The sequence below is a fragment of the Martes martes genome (genome assembly GCF_963455335.1).
Source record: "Martes martes genome assembly, chromosome: 2".
Taxonomy (NCBI): domain Eukaryota; kingdom Metazoa; phylum Chordata; class Mammalia; order Carnivora; family Mustelidae; genus Martes; species Martes martes.
This window is the reverse complement of record NC_137889.1, coordinates 198,160,394-198,181,642: the sequence shown is the minus strand read 5'-3', so window position 1 is coordinate 198,181,642 and position 21,249 is coordinate 198,160,394. Positions and strand designations below refer to the sequence as shown.

General features: G+C 38.6%; 1 protein-coding gene across 1 annotated transcript; it reads right to left on the bottom strand.

Moving 5' to 3' along the window:
- Positions 1-6,839: 6,839 nt before the first annotated feature.
- On the bottom strand, positions 6,840-16,887 carry AREG (amphiregulin). The gene is made up of 6 exons (XM_080796846.1): positions 16,610-16,887; positions 15,331-15,579; positions 12,534-12,735; positions 11,668-11,823; positions 9,038-9,149; positions 6,840-7,093 (listed from the first exon to the last, which is right to left on the bottom strand). Exons 1-5 carry the CDS (start codon positions 16,668-16,670, stop codon positions 9,056-9,058), a joined length of 762 nt encoding a protein of 253 aa, XP_080652972.1. The 5' UTR covers positions 16,671-16,887; the 3' UTR covers positions 6,840-7,093; positions 9,038-9,055.
- Positions 16,888-21,249: the final 4,362 nt, after the last annotated feature.

Sequence of the window (21,249 nt, the reverse complement as noted above, 5' to 3'; positions counted from 1 at the left end):
CATGATGGTAACCTCCAGGCTAACCTCCAGTCAGTAATGTTTAAGGGTCTCTATTTCCGCAAGCTTCTGCCAACATGATCTATTTTTGCAAATCTGAGGGTATCAAGGGATACCCTATGTTTTGTTTTTCTATCATTTCAAGTAAGTTTGAGCATATCTTTCTAGTCAGCACCATGATGTTTGAATACGGGAGTGGGAGCTAAGACCCAAGCCATGCTCTGCATGCCCTCTCATGACTATGAGCTATCTGCAGAAAAGGCTGGCTTTTGCTGATTTGCAGCAAGGCAACATATGGGCTAGCACTAGTCCAGATCACATACTTATTAGTCACTTACATTTCAAATTCTGGGAATTCTTTGCTCATATCCTTTCCCCCATTAAGTTGAAGGTCTTGTAATTTCTTGTTAATTTTTAGTCATTTCTTGCATATTAGAATCTCTTTTCGGTTTCAGACATTGCCCATTTCTTCTATAATTCTGTCAACTATCTGTCAAATTCACCCATGGCATTTTTCTTTTAACAGAACTCCCTAATTTTGACATACTCAAAAAAGCAGTTTTCCTCTTCATGTCTTTAAATTGTGGGATTTTGCTTAAATCCTTCCAAACCTTAAGTGACAAGCATATTTTCTCACATTATTTTGTGTTCACTTGATAGGGTTGCATTTCACATTCAGGTCTCTCATCTTTGTGGGGTCCACCTTCAGCTACGATGTAAAGTAATCATCTGATTTTATTTTTCTCCACATTCAAAGACCCTTTTTTTCCTACAACATTTGCTAAGCAGTCAGTATTTTCCTTACTAATTTATAGTGTGGTTTTTATCCTATAATTAGTTGTCTCTGAGCTCTCTGTGTTGTTAAGTTGGTCTATTTGTTCATACTCATGTCCATACTCAGTCAAGAACCACACTATTTTACTACTTTACATTGTATATGTCTTTATATACAAAGCTTCTTTTTTGCTTTCTTTGTTCAAAATGGCAGGTTTTCATGAACTATCATTTTCCCATGCAAATTTAGAATATGATGTACGGAGTTCCTCAAAACACCCAGCTGGAATTTTGATTAACAATTTGTTGAATTTAAAGATTATTTGGGAAGAAAATTAACCTCTTTACATTCTAAAGTCTAAGATATTCTATCCATGACAGATTTGTTTTCTTTTAACATATACCTAATTTTAAAATGCTGTGTACTTATAAATACACATACGTATGTATATACACACATATAGTTTGCTAACAATTGTGAGTCCTACTTTATTTTTTAAGATCGAGCTAATTTGTCACTAAAGAAAAAAACTATTAATTTTGGAAATTTATATTATATCTGGCGATCCCATAAAATTATCTTATAAATTCTAATAATTGGCATATTAACTTTGTGGTTACTCTAGGTAGACTATCATATTATTTGTGAACTAGAAAAGATTTACTTCTCTTTTACAAATCCTTATACTTCTTCTGTTCCTTTTCTTACAACTTTAGTCAGAATTTTTATACTATGTTAAATAGTAGTTAGTGGTAGTGATGATGGACATCCTTGTCTTATTCCTAATTTTAAAAGGAAAGAATCTATAGATCTGTTACTAAGTATAAATTCTGTCATTACTTCTCATATATAGCTTTTATCAAGCTCAGGAAGTATCCTATCCCTAGTTCTAAATTTTTTTTTAAAGATTTTATTTATTTATTTGACAGAGAGATCACAAGTAGGCAGAGAAGCAGGCAGAGAGAGAGGGGGAAGCAGAACCCCTGCTGAGGAGAGATCCCAATGTGGGGCTTGATCCCAGGATCCTGAGATCATTACCTGAGCTGAAGGCAGAGGCTTAACCCACTGAGCCACCCAGGTGCCCTTAAAATTATTTTAAAGTATAAATCAGTTTCTCTGCCTTTAATTTTAAAAAAGGTTTTAACCATACTGGATTCAAATAAAATAAAAAATTTTAAAAATGCTTTTTAACTGTATTTTGATTTCTAATATTTTTTACTTTTTTAAAATATAACGATAGACTTTCTGGTGTTGAACCATCCTTGCATTCCTGACAAAAAACTATGTGTTCATGATGCAAATTTTTATAGGTTTATTTATTTATTCATTCATTCATTTGTTTGTTTATTTTTATAGAGAAAGCATGCATGAGTGGGGGAGGAGGGGCACATGGAGAGGAAGAGAGAGAATCTTTTTTTTTTTTTTAAAGATTTTATTTATTTATTTGAGAGAGAGAGAGAGAGAGGTCACAAGTAGACAGAGAGGTGGAAGCAGGCTCCCCACTGAGCAGAGAGCCTGATGTGGGCCTCAATCCCAGGACCCTGAGATCATGACCTGAGCTGAAGGCAGAGGCTTAACCCACTGAGCCACCCAGGCTCCCGGAGAGAGAGAATCTTAAGCAGGCTCCACACTGGGCTCAATCTCACAACCCTGAGATCAGGACCTGAGCCAAAGCCAAGAGTCAGATAATGCTTAACCAACTGAGCCACACAGGTGCCATCATAATGTAATTTTTTAAACATGCTTTTGAATTTTTATATCTATGCTTATTTTTATATATTACATATACATATATATGTATAAAATATATATATTTTTTATGCGTCTTTTTATTTTGATCCATTTTAACAGAGACCTATCTTACTAGTATTTCAAAAAAACATAACTTTTTGGCTTTGTTTTCCAATAATCTTTGTCATTTGTCCCTTCCCTTCCTTTAAATACTTCCTTCTAATCTTCTTGGGCTTATTCTATTGGCCTTTTTCTAAATTTTGAGTTAAATGTTTAGCTTAAGTTGTTTTCCTTTCAATCCCATCTTGCTTTCTGACAAATATCTTTAAATCAACAAGTTGTCCAAGTACTATTTTAGCTGTGCCTCACACATTTTGACAAAACATTTTTATTCAGTTCTAAATATTTTGTAACTTTTTTAAAGATGATTTTTAACTCAAAATATTTTATATTATGTTAGAGTCTGGGCACATAGTAGTTTTTTGTGATCTTTTTAAAGTTTTCTAATTGTATTGCATTTTAACTTTATAACTCAAGCTGCCAATGACCTCACCACCAGCATGCACACACATACACACCCAGAAAAGCTGATGACATACTCAGTTTACCCAGAGAGATTGGAAAGAAATTTGGGTTGCACTGTGAAAAGCATCATTATACTTATAGTAGATGTTCAATAAATACTTATTAATGATTAAACAAACATAGTATACATGTGTAATTTAAAGGGTTGGAAATTAATGTGAGTGTATTTGCATGAGGTACTACTGAGTAATGATATTGATTTCTAAGCCATGGAAGAAAACCAGTGTCATTACTTTACTCATACCTCATAAAGTTCAGATCCATTTGACAAAGTGAATTATTAATTATTGATGGGATTATTATCTAGGTTGGCACTATTTAAATCTTTGACTTTGCCATTTCCCTTCTGTTGTTAACTTTGTAAATACTTTTCTTAGGACATATGAAATGTTGTTTTTTAGTAATCTGTGTTTGCCTTGTACATAGTTGAGTTTAATAATTATTTATAATTGTTTATTGGATAACAACATAGCCGAGAAATAAGAGTTAAATTGTTCAACAACAAACCAGCCACTTTAGCAGATGCTCATGGTACCCCACCTACAAATCCTAAGTCATTTCTGTTTCTAAGCATATCAGCCCTACCTACCACCCTCCTGTATCACAATGCCTGAGGACTTCCTCTGACCATGGAGTTCATCTTGCCTACACATGAAGCTAGCCAGAAGTTCCAGGGAATTAATATTCTCTACCCCAGAAGCAACTCTTTACTGATTTTTAAATTTATGAATAAAATTTATGGATTTATGGAAAAAATCCAGCTTTCTTACCCCTGTAGTGGGCTAATTCTAAGGTGTGTATTCTATGTATCATGAGGGAGTTTATAGACTAGGATGCTTTGTGAAGGCAGCAGAGGTAGATAAAAGTGTCATCTGACTCTTGAAGAAATAAACCAGATTTCTTATGAGTGGGAATTTTAAACCATGCTAAATTGATATGCAGATAACTCTTTTTAAACCTAAAACAAACATCTGACTAGAAAGTAGTAGAGAAAGTGGTTAAAATGGGCCCACTCTGGAGCCAGAAAGTCTGACTCTATCATTTACCAGCTGTATGGCCATAGAAAAATTACTTGATCTCTCTGAACCTTTATTATTTTTTATAATCATTTATACCCAATATTGGCTCAAACTCACAACCCCAAGATCAAGAGTTGCATGCTCCATCAACTGAGTCAGCCAGGTGCCCTGAGCCTTACTTTACTTACCTGTAAATGCATTTACTTTTTAAGGATATGAGGATTTGATGAGTGACTATGTGCAAAGCACTTAGAATAATCCATGGTGTATCTGTGTCCTCAAGAAATTTAAGATTATTATTTTTATTATGAAAGAGTAAGTTTTTTTTTCTTTCCTTCTACTCCACTATAATGGTTTAATAAACTTTTTAAGAGCTAGAAAAGTACAGGGGATAAGCAGGCAAGTGCCTAGAACCTTCACAGTGGCTATAGTTGCCTGGCTTTTCTACACACTTGTGTAGTGATGACTGGGGAGATTTGTCAATATAAATATATTTTCTTTGGACTCTTTATAGCCTCCTTTGGTAATCTTGGCCACTTCTGTGGCTTCAGTTACCATACATATTTTGACAACTCCCAATATATAATTCTTCCACTCACTGACCTTTAGATTTGTATATCAAACTGCTGAGTAGATATCTCTTGGCATCTCCAATTCAACGGATCCAAAGCTGAACTCATTATCACACATGCAGATTTTTCCCCTCATATACTCAATCTTAGTTGTGAAATGAGGACTATGGTTGATTCAGTTGACTAATTGGCTGGGCTGGTCCTTATTTTCCCATAAATCCAATACAAATTAGAAAGGATGTCTTTACAAAATAGAGAACTATTTTTCAGTCAAGGATAACTAAAAAAAACATGCTTCCTATCTAACATATTCAATATACTTATAGAGATTACCTATTTAAAATTGCATCGCCACCCACCTAGCCACCAAAGCCAGAAACTTGGTCATCTTCAATTTTTTCAGTTCCCTTGCTATCTCATTACCCACAGTCTTGTTTTATAACAATTAGCCTTGCTTTCATATTTTTAATCTATTACAAACCTTCAGATACATGTTGTTTCTCTTTCCCTCCTTCACCTTCTCAGCTTTAGGTGTTCATTCAAATGCTTCCAAGCCAATCTTTTGACCTTTGGCTTTGGCTCAAACCCCTCCCCCACATTGTTGCCTCATAACTTAATTGGGATGCAAATCTGATCATGTTTCTACCCTTGACCAACTGGCTGGAATGATTCCTCATGGCCTGCAGTATGCATGAAAGGCCCCATGTGACCCTGTCCTCACCATTCCAGCTGCCTTTGCAGCCTCTGTTGACTTCACACTTCCTGTTTCAGTAATACTGAACTATTTTATGTATTTTTCTTTTGGGTCATTCTGTTTGATGACTTGGTAATTTTGCTTGCCCCTGTCATGATCTCCACATAATTCCCACTCATCCTTCAAGGATCTTCTCAGCTAGCATCTCCCTAGAAAGCCCTCCCTGACTCATTCAGGCCGAGGTAGGTGACAGCTCCCTGGTCTCCCATGGGTCCCTGGTACATACCTCACCCAGTTACTTATTACACTGCATTGACAAAACATACCCCCTCCCACCAACTGGGTGGCAAATGTCTCCAAGTCAGGGCTTTTCTGTCTTGTATCCCCAGCACTATACTGGAATCATCCACCGTAACGATTTAGTGAATGAGGTTGAGGAAAGTGTGTACTGAAGATGTTGAAGCAGAGATGGATCAGAGGTCCTCAATACCAGCTGCATGTAGGAAATATCTGGAGACCTTTTAAAAATCCACATACCAATGATCCAAACCAGTTCATTTAAATTGGAAGCTCTGGGAGGGAGGCCAGGGCATTTAGACATCTTAAACTCATGTGATAATGTGCAGGTGAGACTAGTAATCGGTTGGTTGGATGACCACTAGACAAGGATTGGAGAATGATATGCCAGAGAGAAATGGAACTCTTGATCCTTAAGGCACCTTTCACTTAGGAAATTCAGTGAGATGATTGCTGGAATTATACTTAATATTAGCTAATTTCCTTAAAAATATTCCCCATACATTATATAGCTTGGCTTGTTTCGCTTTGTATGCGGGTAACATAGTTGGTCAGCTAGGAACAAAACAGTGGGTCATTCCAGGGAATTCACGTTCTTGAAAGAACACTCAGCACAAATGCACATGGATTTGGTTAAAATCATGTAAAAAAAAAAATAGTAGCAAAGGGAGGAAAAGGAGGAGTGGGTTTTAGATGCTTTGTACATTCATGTCATGATATTAGAGAAAGAAGTTTCTAAACACTTCCTGGTTCTTTTGAAATGTCATATTTATAATCTTCAAACTTATTCTTGTCTTTTTCTTGTTTGTGGTGATGATGATGCTGGGCAGTGGATTTTCTCTCTTTCATAATATGTGTGTCTACTGTGACAGAGAGGCAGTGCCACATGTTGACTTTAGAAGTTTTCAAACTACGAGGACTTGGAATAAGTTCTACAAGGAATAAGAAAGGCCGGTTTAGATATTAGTGTTTGTGGGAGGACTAAACTACTCTAGTTTATATTTCCATGAAGAGTGTTTTCTAGGAAAAGAAATAAGTTTTGAAGATCAACATAAATATCAGAAAAAAAGGGGTAGGAACTTCTTTCAAAATGATCATCTAGGATTTAGGAGAAAGATACCCTAGAGTCTTGCAATCTCAAAACTAATATTCAAACTCTCAATCTCTTTGCTTAAAAAAGTTTAATAAGCTGTAAAATAAATACACTTCCATTAAATATTAAATAAATTATTTACAACTTGAAAAAATACTTTTTTATCTCCATGCATCTTTATATACAGAAATAAGAACTTAGCATAAAAAGCGACAATTGAAAGTTTAAAACCAACAGAACAAAAAGGTTCTGTTTTCTTATGATCCACCAAAAAGAGGAACCAACTCATCACTCGTGGTTTTGACCTGGCAGTGACTCCGATCCGATACCCTAGTCAAAAGGAAAATAAAAATATTAGAGATAAAGCTCAATTTCAATATAGCGTTAAGAAAATATAAAAAAAATCAGGAATCAGAATTACTGTCAATTTAGAATGTCTTCTAAAAAATGCTAAAAGCTTCTCAGAGATAAACTACCACTTCGACCTGAGTCCGTCTTTCACACCAGCTTTGGCTGGATGCCTACTTAGGTAGAGAGCTGCCTTTGAAACCTGGTTTATCAAATTCTACTTAATAAAAAACAACAACACTCATGGGAAGCAGTTTTCCTAACCAAATCTATGCAGTGGACATAATTAAAAAGAAAGATTAAATGGCTCGGTGTATTTGTGATATACAGTTAATTTAGGATAATTAGTACTGAGGGCATAATAATAGTAGCTACCAGCTAATGGCAGCCACTATGTGCCAACACAGCATATTCCTTTTACAAAAATCATCTCAGATCTTCTTTGAGAAATTTCAGTTGCACTAAATAACCAAAAATCTACCTTTCTTCATGTTGGTGGTCTTAGCTTTAGCACATTAAGCCAAAATTATAATAAATGTTGTTGCAATAAGTACTGAACACAGCATTGCATCAATAATTATCCATTTCAGGAGTTATTGAGCCAATTCTGTAACAGGCTTAGAACAAAATACTTGCACTTAACCAATGCTAAATGGAGTGTTTCTCCAAGCATCTGTGGTGTTCTATAAAAAGGGAGATAGTGGATTTAGTAGACTTAGGGTTTGGCTTAGGAATGTGCATACATAACCAGCATCTCAAGCAATTCTTAAACCCAGTGAAGGTAGTGAATCAATGACTTAAGGATGGGACATCCTTCCTGAACGTCTAAGGAAATGGACCCTTCTTCCGACCAACTTTAAATGTGTCCTTGATCTTGTTCTCTCCTTTTCCTCTGGAAGTTTGCTTCATTAGCTGTCCATTTTAGTTATTAATAAAATATTCCTCTCCATAGCTCCTTACTTTTCCCTACAATATGCTCAGCTCTGCCTCTTTACAAAAAAACAAAAAACAAAAAACAAAAAAACCCCAAAAAACAAAAAACAAAACATTAAAAATAAGACCTACAATATATCCCTTACCCAAACTATCTCTCAAATTTTTACCCCTTCTCCCTTCCTACTTTGCTTTTTTTTGGAGGTGGGGAAGGTGCAGAGAGAGAATTTAAAGCAGGCTCCATGCCCAGTGTGGAGTCCAACAAGGGGCTCAATCTCACAACCCTGAGATCATCACGTGAGTGGATGGAAATCGAGAGTCAGATGCTTAACCAACTGAGTAATCCAGGTGCCCACCCCCTTCCTTTCTTTAAAAGGATGTTCAACGTGCTCCCTCCACTTCCTCAGAGTTGTAGTCACGCACCTGACTTGGCTCCCCACCATGTGAGCTCAACCTTTATTCCAACTTTCTCTCCTCAACACCCATTTGAACTAGGCCATTTGTCTGAAGTTTCTAAAGAGACCCAGCCCATTTTACAGTATTAATCTTCCTCTTCCTTCATAACTGCTTGTTCCCAATCTCATCAGTCCTTGGAGGCTCACTTCCAATGCCACCCTATATATGACATCCTTTCCAGCTCCCTGCACATGATCCACAGGACTTCCTCTCCTTCACTGAAAACTCCTCATATTCCTTTTATATGACACATATTTTTTACTTGCCCTAGCATTCTGATTCCTTATACTATTTTCTGTCTACCAAATGCTAATGTCTTTGAGAAGACGGTCTGTGTCTGCTCATCTTTACATCCTTTGTAGTAGTCCTTTCTCTCTATTGAACTCCATCTCATGCTCAAAGATTAAGACTTCAATGTAGCCAATGTTCATAGTGTATTCATAATTAAGAACTATTACTTTCTTCACATGAGATAACAGATGTTATATTTTTTAAAATTATAAGATATCATCTATAGTTATCTTTTAAAACTCAAACCTGTAATATTATCTTCAGTTACGCTATGGCATGCACATTTCCATTTTCTTGTCGAAGTTTCTTTCGTTCTTCAACTTCTCCTTCATATTCCCTGAAGTATCGTTTTCGAAGCCTTCAGACAACAAGATATTCCACGGTCATCAAAGTTCTATTCATCTATATACTGACTGGGGTTTTCATGAGTACAGGGAATTCCTTTTTGTGAGTCCTGATAGGCTATTACACTGTATTCTATTCCAAATCAAAACTTACAGCTTGCTATAAAATATTACTACCATTCTTTTTAAAGGGATGTTCATGGTGACTTTATATAAACATATTCCCAGATTACTGAGATTTAAATAGATACCCTTTGAGACACAAACTTTCAGAAGGCAAGGAACACATTTATACGTGTGGGTTTTTATAGTTCACACTCAATGTTACATTAGTTTCAGGTGTATATTATAGTGATTCAATAAATCTATACATTATACTATACTCACCACAAGCATAGCTACCATCTGTCACCATACAACACCATTACAATATCATTACTATATTCCCTATACTGTGCTTTTTATTCCCATGACTTGCCCATTCCATAACTGGAAGCCTGTATCTCCCACTCCCCTTCACCCTTTTTGCCCCTCCTCCCACCCTCTCCCCTCTGACAAACATCATTTTGCTCTGTGTATTTATGGGTCTATTTCTGCTTTTTGTTTGTTTATTTATGCATTTGTTTTGTTTTTCAGATTCCACATATAAGTGAAATCATATGGTATGTTTATTTCTTTGTCTGACTAATTTCCCTTAGCATAATACCCTCTAGGTTCATTCATGTTGTTGCAAATGGCAAAACCTCATTCTTTCCTTTTTTCCTCAACCCTTAGCCCAGGTGCCTGTACAGTTGGAGGAAGAAGAGGTATAGTTTTATCACAAAGGACTTTACATTTGTATCAACTAATTTAAATGATCAGAATTTTTTCACACAAGCTTATAAAACAAGCTGGGTTTTCTTTATTTCTATATATAATAAATATGTCCTTTTAGTTTTATTCATTGTTACTCTCTAGTAAAATTCAATCATTTAAAAATGTCTTGGTGTCATACAAGAAATTATATTTTTAATAGGTCTTTAATCTATCTATCAAACATTACTCCTAAAATGATAAGATCTTTGTCATGATGCTTGAGGGAAAAAAAATCAATTATGAAAAAGACAGCAAAATGCAGCTTTGACTGCTGTTTACTTTATGTGTCAAACACAAGAATATGATAGAAAAGGAGAAAAGTCACTGCTTAGTTTTAAGAGTGCCAACATGACAAAAAGTTTTTCCATGCCTTTCTGAAGGATAATTAAATATTTCACCCTGAATGATCCCAAGTTTGAATAATTATTTCAAAACATCTTCCGTAACTGGCTATTTTTTTCCTTCTATCCTTCTATGTCGAACAATCATGATTCGTCTGGCTTGAGGTATTTGCATATCTGGCTTGAGGTATTAACAGATCAAAATAATTTCCAGAGTGTGCAAAACAAATTTAAACCACACATCAAACTCTATGTGCATCATAAAACAGTTTTTTTTTAAATGTTCCTTTTTATCATTATCTGGTCTGCATTTAAAATAATAGTAAACAATGGCAGAAGATAACCCCTTGTTTCCTGAATGGCAGGAGTGGTAGATCATGCACACAATCCAGTTGTTAAAGTAATTTACCAAGACCTAAAATTAGAATAATGAGTCTATTGCTTTTCCCAAGCTCGAGTAGCACATGAGTCATTACAGAGCCATTCACACCCTCCCCCAACTTCCTTAATTCACTGACTTCTGTTTGACAGACAATGCCATTTTGACATACCCACCAGTGCCTACTACCAGGAACAGTCTACTTCTAACATTCATTGGTCATGAAGTGAAGTGTGGTGATCTGTTATTGTGAGGACAGGGCAGATATTGCAGGAGTAGAACAGTAATGGAATTGTCCCTGCTTCCTACGCCATGCCATATGGAAGAAAATTTTGTTTTGTTTTGTTTTGTTTTGTTTTAGTAATTGAGTTCCCATATCACCTTTGACAATTATAAAATTGGCATAAGCTCTAGGTAAATCAGTACCATGCTGTGATATCTAACTCAGAATTTTGCATTTTACTAGAAGCAGAGGATAGAGCTTTTCTTGGCTGCTAGTTTGAAGCTCTTTGTGATTTATTTACTTATTTATTTAGTGCCAAAGCAGACTCTCTAACAACCTGCTGTGAACCAGGCCTTAATTAGCCTCCTCTGGGAGGCTTCCTTAAGCTTAAAGATGTTCAGAGTCGGTACCAACACACTCGGATTTGCAGGTAGCCATGAGTGGAGATACGACATGAAAGAAAGCCATCGATTTTTAAGTTCAAAAAATGTCTATAGGGTGTCTGAAAAACAGCCTTACATATTAAGTTTCCGTGGTGGCCAAAGTAATATGATTTTTGACCAGAATCTGTATCTTTGTCAATGAAGTATAAAGATATGACCAAAGATCACATGCCACTGATAGAATAAGTCATCTAAAATAGGATATAGGACATTGGGATAGGAATATTGAAAAAAAAAAGAAGTCAACCTGGCATTATTTTAGCGTGAATGTGTAGGTTATGCAGTACTTACTGGATTGTGATGACAACAGCAATGGCCGTGAAGCTCACCGCAGACACAAAGGCAGCTATGGAGGCTAAAGCGATTTTTGATAAATCACCGTCAACCATGCTGTGAGTCTTCATGGACTTTTCCCCACACCGTTCGCCAAAGTAATCCTGATGGCATCTGTAAACAGCCCACATTCAAAAACTACAGTAATAACTGAAAACGCTCCATATATTTTAAGTTTACTTTGCAGGTCATCAATAGGCATTTAGTTGTAACACTCAAAAAAAAAAAAAAAAAGTCATGCCATCTATTTGTATTTCAAAATCATGAGAAACAATGCACTCAAGCCAAAGATCTATTAGTATAAGAACAAGTTGAGATTAGTTTGGGTGTGATATTCCAAGAAGACACACCTTTTCATTCTTTGTGCTCCTTTTATGACCAACTGATGAGTTCAGTGACTTGTTATGCAGCTAATACATTCCACTATCATTTAATGTGTTAGTGGCTTTGGGGGGGAAGGAGGATTATGTGAAGAGTACATTTAGACCTTTCTTTTTTAAACGGTTTGTAAATATGTTATCATGAATATATTTATACCAGGGATCAGCAAACTATAGCCCATAGGTCAATTTGGTCATTTGCCAGGTTTTTTACAGTGTGCAAGCCAACGATTTTTACATTTTTAAATGGTTACATTTTAATTGGTTCTGTAAGTACATACATAATCCTGATCAAGGAACCTAAAGTATTTTCCAGCTGGTCCTTTAAGAAAAATTTTACAGACACTTGGTTTATATGTGGGAAAAATAAATGACTTTCTGCATCAAGGAGTTTCAGACATGGTGTTATAAATACAGATTTCCATATAATTTAGGAAGACTTACTTGCATGTTACAGCTTCCAGGTGCTCTATGTATTTACATTCTCCATGAATACAGAAATTTTGGAATTCTGCATCACACGGATTTTTCTTCTTTCTGTTTCTTCTATTTTTTCCACTTTTGCCTCCTTTTTTCTTTCTTTTGGGTTTATCTGAAGTCTTTTCACTTTCTGTTTTGTTTTTCATGGGCTTAACTACCTGTTCAACTGAAAAAAAAAAAAGAAGATTTATTGACAACAATCTCTCTTCATCTTGAAAATTGTTTTGGAGACATAAGAGAAAGAAGTCTTAGCAGTGAGAGCTCATGGGGACAATGACCATACTTTTCTGATTATTCAACACAATTCATATATAATAATTGGATAAAGAGAATATCTGTATGGTGTGGCACTTAACCATCTGAGCCTCCTTGTTATTTTATTAGCTTAGAAATGTATTTTGAATTTTGTACCACTCTTATTATTATTGATAATACTATTACCTGACTAAAAAAATCCATGAAATATCTTACACATTTCCTGAATTTCTTATACATGCTAAATTCTTGGTAATGAGCATTAATCTGATTAAAGCCAGGTCACAGTTGAATGTTTTGCTATACAACTGATATGGAAGACACTGGAGTTGAGTGAAGACAAGTAACATGTCCAAGGACACGTGGCTAGAATATGATAGTGCTGGGGTTTCAAAGCCTGTCATTCCCACGCTGTATTTTCTCTTGGATAGGTCAATGCCACAGATTAAACCGAGACTATAGTATATTTGTTGATTTTACTTACTCATTTCAGTCTTGTGATCACTACCATAATTGGGCATTACTGTGTATTACTTGAGAGTGGGAAAAATCTGAGAATTACACATTAGAATTAATCAATTTCTCCAACTCCCAGATGACAGTGGGTTATAATTGGTTCCATGGGGCTATTTTTTGTGGTCAATCTGTTTGAAAAATAAGAATTGGAAATATTTGTACGTGATGCTTCAGAGACTCACTCGTCTTAACTCCAGATCTACAGAAGCATTGGTTCCGTGTTATAACTATGCAGGGTATAGTATACCCACAGGCTAAATATAGGAAGGAGTTTTTACATTGGAGTTGTGCATTTTGTTATACTAATACCTGAACAGCCTTCTTTAAGCAAGTATTTAGTAAACAGAGTCCAGGGCAAAGAGGAAAATACCACAGTATCATAATACCATTAGTCATAATGGTCCTACATAATGGTCCATTAATTAGAAAATATTAGAAACATAGGGAAGGGTATCAAAGATAGAACCCTGTGATTAAGGAAGCAACAAATAAATATTATGAGTATTTCAGCAGGTTATTATAACATTAATAATAGTCAAATTAGGAGCAATGTTTAACCAGTTACACAATTTTTCTATTGAAACTTTGATGGTAAAAAATACCGTGAGTTAGAGTCAGTTCCCCAATAGAAACATTTTAAATGCATATTACTGCACATTATCAGATATATTACAAATTGCAGACACAGACAAATCGTCACTATGCTGAAGAGCTGTAACACCCATCAACCCCCTGGGCTCCGAAGCCTTTCCAAGGAGTTCAACCACTAGTTTCACTACTTCACAATGCACTAGTCAGTTTCACAGCTAACAACTGATTTGGCCTTTTCAAATGTCAACAACTTGAAATCTCTTCGAGAGAACAGTTTCTAATCTTTTCTCCAAAAATAAGAAGTATAAGCGGATCTCTTCCCCACCTTACATAAAAGCACAAGTTACTAATCAAAGAGTATGAGGTAGCACGCTCCCTGAAGCTTTTCCCACCTGCTGCTCAACCCTGTCACTGTCCCTGTGCTATCACCTTCCGTTCCTTCTTCAGGTCTGGGAGCCAGAGGGGGAGAAGTCAGGGAAACTAGGTCAGGAGAGAAGGGGCATTACGTCCTGCCTCCATAATGAATGTTCCTAGGATATTTAGAGCCGATTTACTGATGACCTGATCATCCCTGAAGCTTCAAAGTAATAGGAGGGTAATGAACAATACTTACATCTTACTTTGGTCCTCTTTACCTTAAGCAAATTTAAGCTTTTTTTTTTTTTTTTTAAAGCTTTAATAGCACGAGAGTACAAAACTATGGGTCACTATTATTTAACTAACACATGGGATTTGGGGTTAAATTATGATTTTAGCCATTTGAAATCCATGCATATTTGTCTTTCTTTAATATTTCCAGAAGGCTGTACTATTATTGCTGCTTCTGCTGCTGCCGCTTCTGTTATTGCTGTTTTAGAATCACCAGTTTCTCAGCACCTGGTACTTAAAGGCTAAAGTCCAACTGCTCCTTTTCCCATTACTTTCTGTTCCCTTATTTGTTTTAAAATGCGGGTGTTTCAAGAAGCATGGTGGTGGGGAATGGATATAAGAGCTGAGGACTGGCGGATGTCTACACCCGGCCTGTCGCTCAGTGTGGGGGTCATGTGGTCCCGTGGGAAAGAGCAGAGGATGCGGAGTCCAACAGTGGAGTTCTCATTCTGGCTCAACTGCTTGCTGGCTGTGGAACCTGGGGCAAAACAACCTTGCACTTCAGTTATCACATCTGTAAAATGATAACAATCCCCACTTGTGAAGTAGACTTAATAGACATAAAACATTTGTTAGCGCTCTGGACATATCAGATGTGCCCACACAAAGCTCTTTGGTCTCAGGTTGTAGCTTACCCACGGGGTATGCAACAGACATACACACAAGAAAACCACCCAAAGATGCAGGGACTGGCTTTGCTCGTGCAAACACATATCTTAGAGGCTGTGTTTTGACCTTCTCCTCCACTCACCTCGGACTGAATCATCTACGATATAGCTAGATATTTGCGGTTCGTTATCATACTCTTCTGCATAGTCATAGTCGATCCCCGAGGACAGCTCCCTGCTAGAAGGCGTTTCACTCACAGGGGAAATCTCACTTCCCGAGGACATCCCACTTCTCGGGGTAACCTCCAAACCGTCAGCGCTGTGGTCCCCAGAAAATGGTTCCCCTTTCCCAGAGTAGGTGTCATTGACATCCAATCCAGCAGCATAATGGGCTGTGGGAGAAAGAACAACGGAAGAAAAGAAAAGGTAAAGCCGAGCGGCCTTCTCACCAGGCAGCTGTGTTCAGGAGAAATGTTTGTCTTCTGATATCAAAGCAGTTATTGCACATGTGCTATTGTTTGGGATTGAGTCACTTATGAAAGCATCTTCACATTTTGCCAACAAGCAAACTCAGCTGTTCCAATTTACAGAGCTGCATTCATCAAGGTTTTCTTTTCCACAGATGATCTACGCTACTTTTCACATCAAATAACACTGCCAGATAGGCACGTTACTCTAATTACTTAACAGGTAACTTATATTGTCTGGATATTCCCATCACCTCACATGCCAGGGGCATTCGTGTTTGCCAGAATGTCCCATTGGGATGGACAGGTTCTGGAGAGAAATATCAGACTTTCTCAACATGGGTTCACATTTTTTAAAGGATCACGTATATGAATGTAAAACCATATAAATGATATTTGATAATAATGACTCTCATTGTCACTATTTCATTATCCTTGTTCCTACACAGGGAAGAAACTGGGGCCTAGGTGAGATTTGGGGCCTCAAGCTGCAAGCCCCTGCTTTGTCTTGTAGGTCTCACTAAAACAGCATCAGCGTGGAGCTATGGCTTCTCCCTGGAACGTCGTGCGTGAGGCCCTCTAGGAAGGTCAAGATAGAATCCCTAGACGGAGGAGATGGAGAATTTAGGCAGGAGGCAAGCGCTCTGGGTCCAGGACTTCACGACTCTTAAGATCTGCGGAAGTCACTTCACCTGCCCGAACTCGGTTTCTCTATCTGCACAAGTAAGGATCTGGATCCCAGGATCTTTGCGGTCTCCTGCTGCTGGACTCAAGCAAAACTTCGGAGACTGTCCCGCACCCTCTTCCCGGCCTGGAACGTCGGAGACACCTGCGCGCTCTCCTCCTCCCCGGTAGTAAGCTCCGGGACGGAGCTCCTCGGACGCCTCTCTCGGGAAGGGCTGTGCCCGCCGTGGGAGAAGCGCCGGCGGGAGACTCCGAGCCGGGACGTCCTTACCTGAGCCGAGGAGCAGGAGCGACAGCACCACGGGCGCCGGCGGCAGCAGCGGGGCTCTCATTGGTCCCTGGGCGCGGCGGCGTCGCGGTCTCTGGGGCAACTCGGCCGGGAGCTGCAGCTGGAAAAGGAGGTGGTGGGAGAGAGAGGGGACGAGCGGGAGAGCGCGGCGGTGCTCGCCGCCCGGCCGGGCTCAGGAGCTTGGAGGAGCCCCTAGCGCTCGCCTCGGGGTCTCTCGGCTCCGACTCGGGCGCAGGCACAAGGTGTGCGAACATTCCGGAGGCGCGGCGCGCACCTGCCGCTTTATAGGCCGGGCGGGGACCCAGCCGGGTCCGTGACGTCACGGCCGCCGCTGTGGGTGGAGGCGGGAGGCCGCCCGGGGAGAGGTCGCTACCCCAAAACCGCGCGCGGAGGGCAGCGCCACCTCCCCCGAGCGCGGAGAGCCGTCGGGAGGAAATGGAAGTTAAACCCTGGCTGCCGGCTGAGAACACGGCCGCTCCGTGACCCGCGGTGGACGTTCGGGCCGAGGGCTCGTCCCTGGCCGCCGCAAGTCCCGCTCTTTCCAACCATCTGAAAGCCCTCCGTGTATACCTTGGTTGATCTGAAAACTACCAACTACGGGGCTTCATAGAAAAGTTCCATATCAAGATGCAAAAGTCCGTTAAGACCAAGAGTGACTTAACGATGAATGAGAACCCGACGTCTTTAACCAGGATAGTGTAGTTCATTAAATGACAAGAGAGAGCGCCTCCTAATGAGGAACTGGGTTATTTATGATGGGGCCTTATCTCAACCACGAGCGCTTTTCTACCCACTACTGGCAAGTGGCCAGAATTTCAAATCCCCTCCCCTCCATTTATTTGTGTCCCAGCGCCCTCATCAAAATTTGGATTTACTGACCATGTATTATTGCCAAACTATACACTAAAATATTACCTGCACCGTCTCACTCAGCAGCCTTGCTGGTTAAGTATCATTTCACTATGTTCCAAGGAAGACTTGACATAGCTGGTCAAGGCAGGAGGCAGACGATTTAAATTCAAGTGCTTCTGACTCTAAACCCTCTCTCCACTCTGTTAAGGAATTTAGACTACAGGGATCTCTGAAAAGAGAGCTTCTGGGAGAACAATACTTGATCCTAAGGAGGGTATTGGCATTTAAATGGAGTTGGTACCCAAGCCTGTGCAACTCAAATCCCAAGATAAAACGTCTAGCTTTGTGGGCCCAGTTCGAATCTGGTAGGGCAATTCATTCAGACAAAGAAGCTAAAATGAAGAGTGAGGGAGCTGCTCAATTCAACTCACTTTGATGTAGACACAACTCCAGAACTGGATTTTTCTTGACTTGAAGAGAAAAAAAAAGCATTGTTCTCTTTCTCTAACTGGTTCCTTGTCCTGAAGATACATATCTCTTCCTGAATTCTTCCAGTAAAACAGCCTTTTTAGGAATGTGGATCACAGTGCATCTATCCTAATTCTGGGAAACTTTTTAAAAACTCCTTACTTCTTAATGACATATCAAAGTGAGCAGGCTAAATAATACCGTACGTTTAGTAGGATGAAATAAATCATGACTCATGCCTTCTCTCCCATTCAGTGTTTGTCGAGAGTATATTTGTGAGATCCACTTCTTTTATTTTTTATGTGGGGGACAGGTAAAGAGAGAAATTAAATGATGACCGCTTCCTTCTCTCCAAGAGCTGCATGCGGCATAGGTCAGATACATAGAAAAGTAATTCCGTTATATCAGATGTTAAGGAGGATTCAGTGCTCCATGGAAAATAAGGGTGCGGTATAATTTTGCCCTCCCCCATGTCCTTTCCAGCAGAAAGTTTAAATGGAAAGAATACCTGCTGGCCAAGTATGCCCAAGAATGGACAATAGGACTAGGAAGATGGCAGTGCCCATCCCAGGGTGAAGCAGAGACCTGCATCATCATCTTTTTTGCTGGATGAGAAGATTGTGATTCAGACAGAATCAGAGCCTTGCTCACACGCAGATTTCAAAAGATGGCGGAGATTTTGTTTAGAGTTCAGGCTGTTGCATGGTTCTCCTCTCAGGCTTCGCTTTTGTTCTAGTTTTTTCCTTTTCCTTTTTCTTTCTTCTTCATTGAGATGAAGGCAAGTCATGCACATCTGCCATCAGAAATGGTTCACTTTGTGTGAAGTGAAAGGGACCTCTTGACACCGAAATGGCTTAGTCTTTTTCCGATTGGAAACGGAGAGGGTGACAATTTATGTCAGTGTGTGATGTAACACAGCATTATAATATGAGCTTTCAATTCAGACCAGTTGGGTTTTCATATACAAATTCCACCATGTACTTAATCACTTAATATTTGAAAGACTCAGGTTCCTCATCTGAAAATAGAAATAGATACCTACCCTCTGTTAAGCAGATCAAATGAAATAAGATACATAAACAAGTAACACAAATCCTAACGTATGTGGAGTGCTCAATAAAAGGTAACTCATATTATTAATCTTGGCGTTATGATAGTTAAACTGTATTAATCACATCGAAAAACCAAGTGACTCTTATAAACGGAGCTACTCACAGAGCAAGTGAAATAATCCCCCTCAGTATTTTCAAGCCCATGGACTTTGTACCTCCTTCACATGAACACTAAGCATTTTGAAGATTTTATGGTTCATCATAGGGTACCATGGGGCGTCACCATAATTACATCACAATGCAGCACCCCTTGATGACTCACTCACAGCATTCTGGAATATGTGCATGAGAAGGAAACCAACTCCATGCCATGTAGGATACCTTACATTCTGCATGCTTAGCTGAGACAAGGAGGAACAATTTCAAGAAATTCAAGTAGAGAAGCTATTCTTCTTTATCTTGAAATATTGAGGTTCCCACACCTTCTAATGGGTTAAGGGCAGCCCTGTGGGCAAATGCTCCTGGCCAGCCATTCACTTTGATGCCTTATATCTGGATCCTGATAATATTTTATACGTACAGTGAAAACAAATTCACTTTGACTCTGCTAGAAGGTGTGCTCTAGAACCAAAGAATAACTATGTGTTTGTTCACATAATTGATCTTGAGTTTTTATAGAGAGGGCAGGTCTGAGTAAATATTACTTCATGGTCATTTTAATGAGTCAACACATGAAACCCTAAACTTAGGACCTTAAAACCCTAAAATTACATTCCCTATATTAACAAATACACTAGCTCCATTTAGGTGTCATTTTCTACTTTTCACCTTAGAATTTATCCATGCTAAAGGATATGTAATTTCTACTTTCTTCAAAAACAGGCCTTACATGAATTTGATTGTTGGATCCCTTGACACACTAGTAAAATTACTTGCCTTTTAAAACCTTAACATGATGGTTTTTGCAGAGTGCAGTAGTAGCAGAGTGCAGAGTAGCAGACCGGAATGAAGGCAGTAGATAATTTGACACAATAGAAACTAAGTCAATGTCTCGTGCAACTAACTGCATTTATACACGTGAAAAATGAATCCTCTAGGTTGTTCATTTACTCATCAAATATATTTTGAGAACTAGATGTTCTTCTAGGCACTGGGGATAAAACTTTGAATAAGTCATAATGTCCTTGCTTTTAAGGACCTTGCATTCTATTTAGGGGAAACATATAATAAACAAGGGTACTATACATAAAATAATTGTAGGTAGTGAAGTGCTAGAAAGGAAATAAAATATGCCATCTAGAGGACTTGTTGGTGGTAGAGGAAGACAATAAAAGGAAATTCAAGGTAGCTCTTATACTTAAGTACTTCACGTGTTCTATCTAGAGGAAACAGAGGGCAGGATAAAATGTAGAGGGCTATCTTTTTTGCATAATAATAACTCTGGAAAGCAGAGATATGCATAGATAGAAACGAAGGATAGATATTGGCATAGACCAGGAGAAAGAGGGAGGCTTGAATGGACCCTCAAAAATACGAGGACTTCAGGACATTGCACAAGAATTCATTCCACTAGTCATTTCTCAGACCCCCCACCCCCTCCCCAAAGCCCTGCTGACCAGAGCTCTCTAGCTCTCTAGAATCACCTGAGAACTTTTTCTAAAGGTATACTCCATCCTCCTCTCTTGATTCAGTACGTTTGGTGTGGGGTCCAGGCCTGCATAATTTAAGAGAACTTTCAAGAAAATTCTGATGTGCACCTCTGATTATGAACTACTCTAGAGGCGCCTGGGTGGCTCAGTCAGTTAAGCATCTGCCTTCAGCTCAAGTTTTGATCTCAGGGTCCTGTGATGGAGACCCTCAGCGGGAAGCCTGCTTCTCCCTCTCCCTCTGCCCCTCCCTGCCATGCTCTCTCTCACTCCCTCCTTCTCTCAAATAAATAAATAAAATCTTAAAAAAAAAAAAAAAGAACTACTCCACTAGGAGATACATAAGTGAAAAAAGCCAAGGTTACATTCAGAGAGATTGTAAACCGGTGGGACTGCATGCTCATGTATATGGAAATTTTGCTGAAAATGTGAAGGACGGAGAAATGAATTTCAACAGGAAGCATATGACTAAGTGTAATGAAGACATTTATCTCTGAGGAACTCATGTTACAAAGTGATTCAAATACAATTCCTTTAAATATGAAACTAGTGTGATAAAAATACATCTGAATATATGAAAAAGAAAAAATCCACTTTGAATATT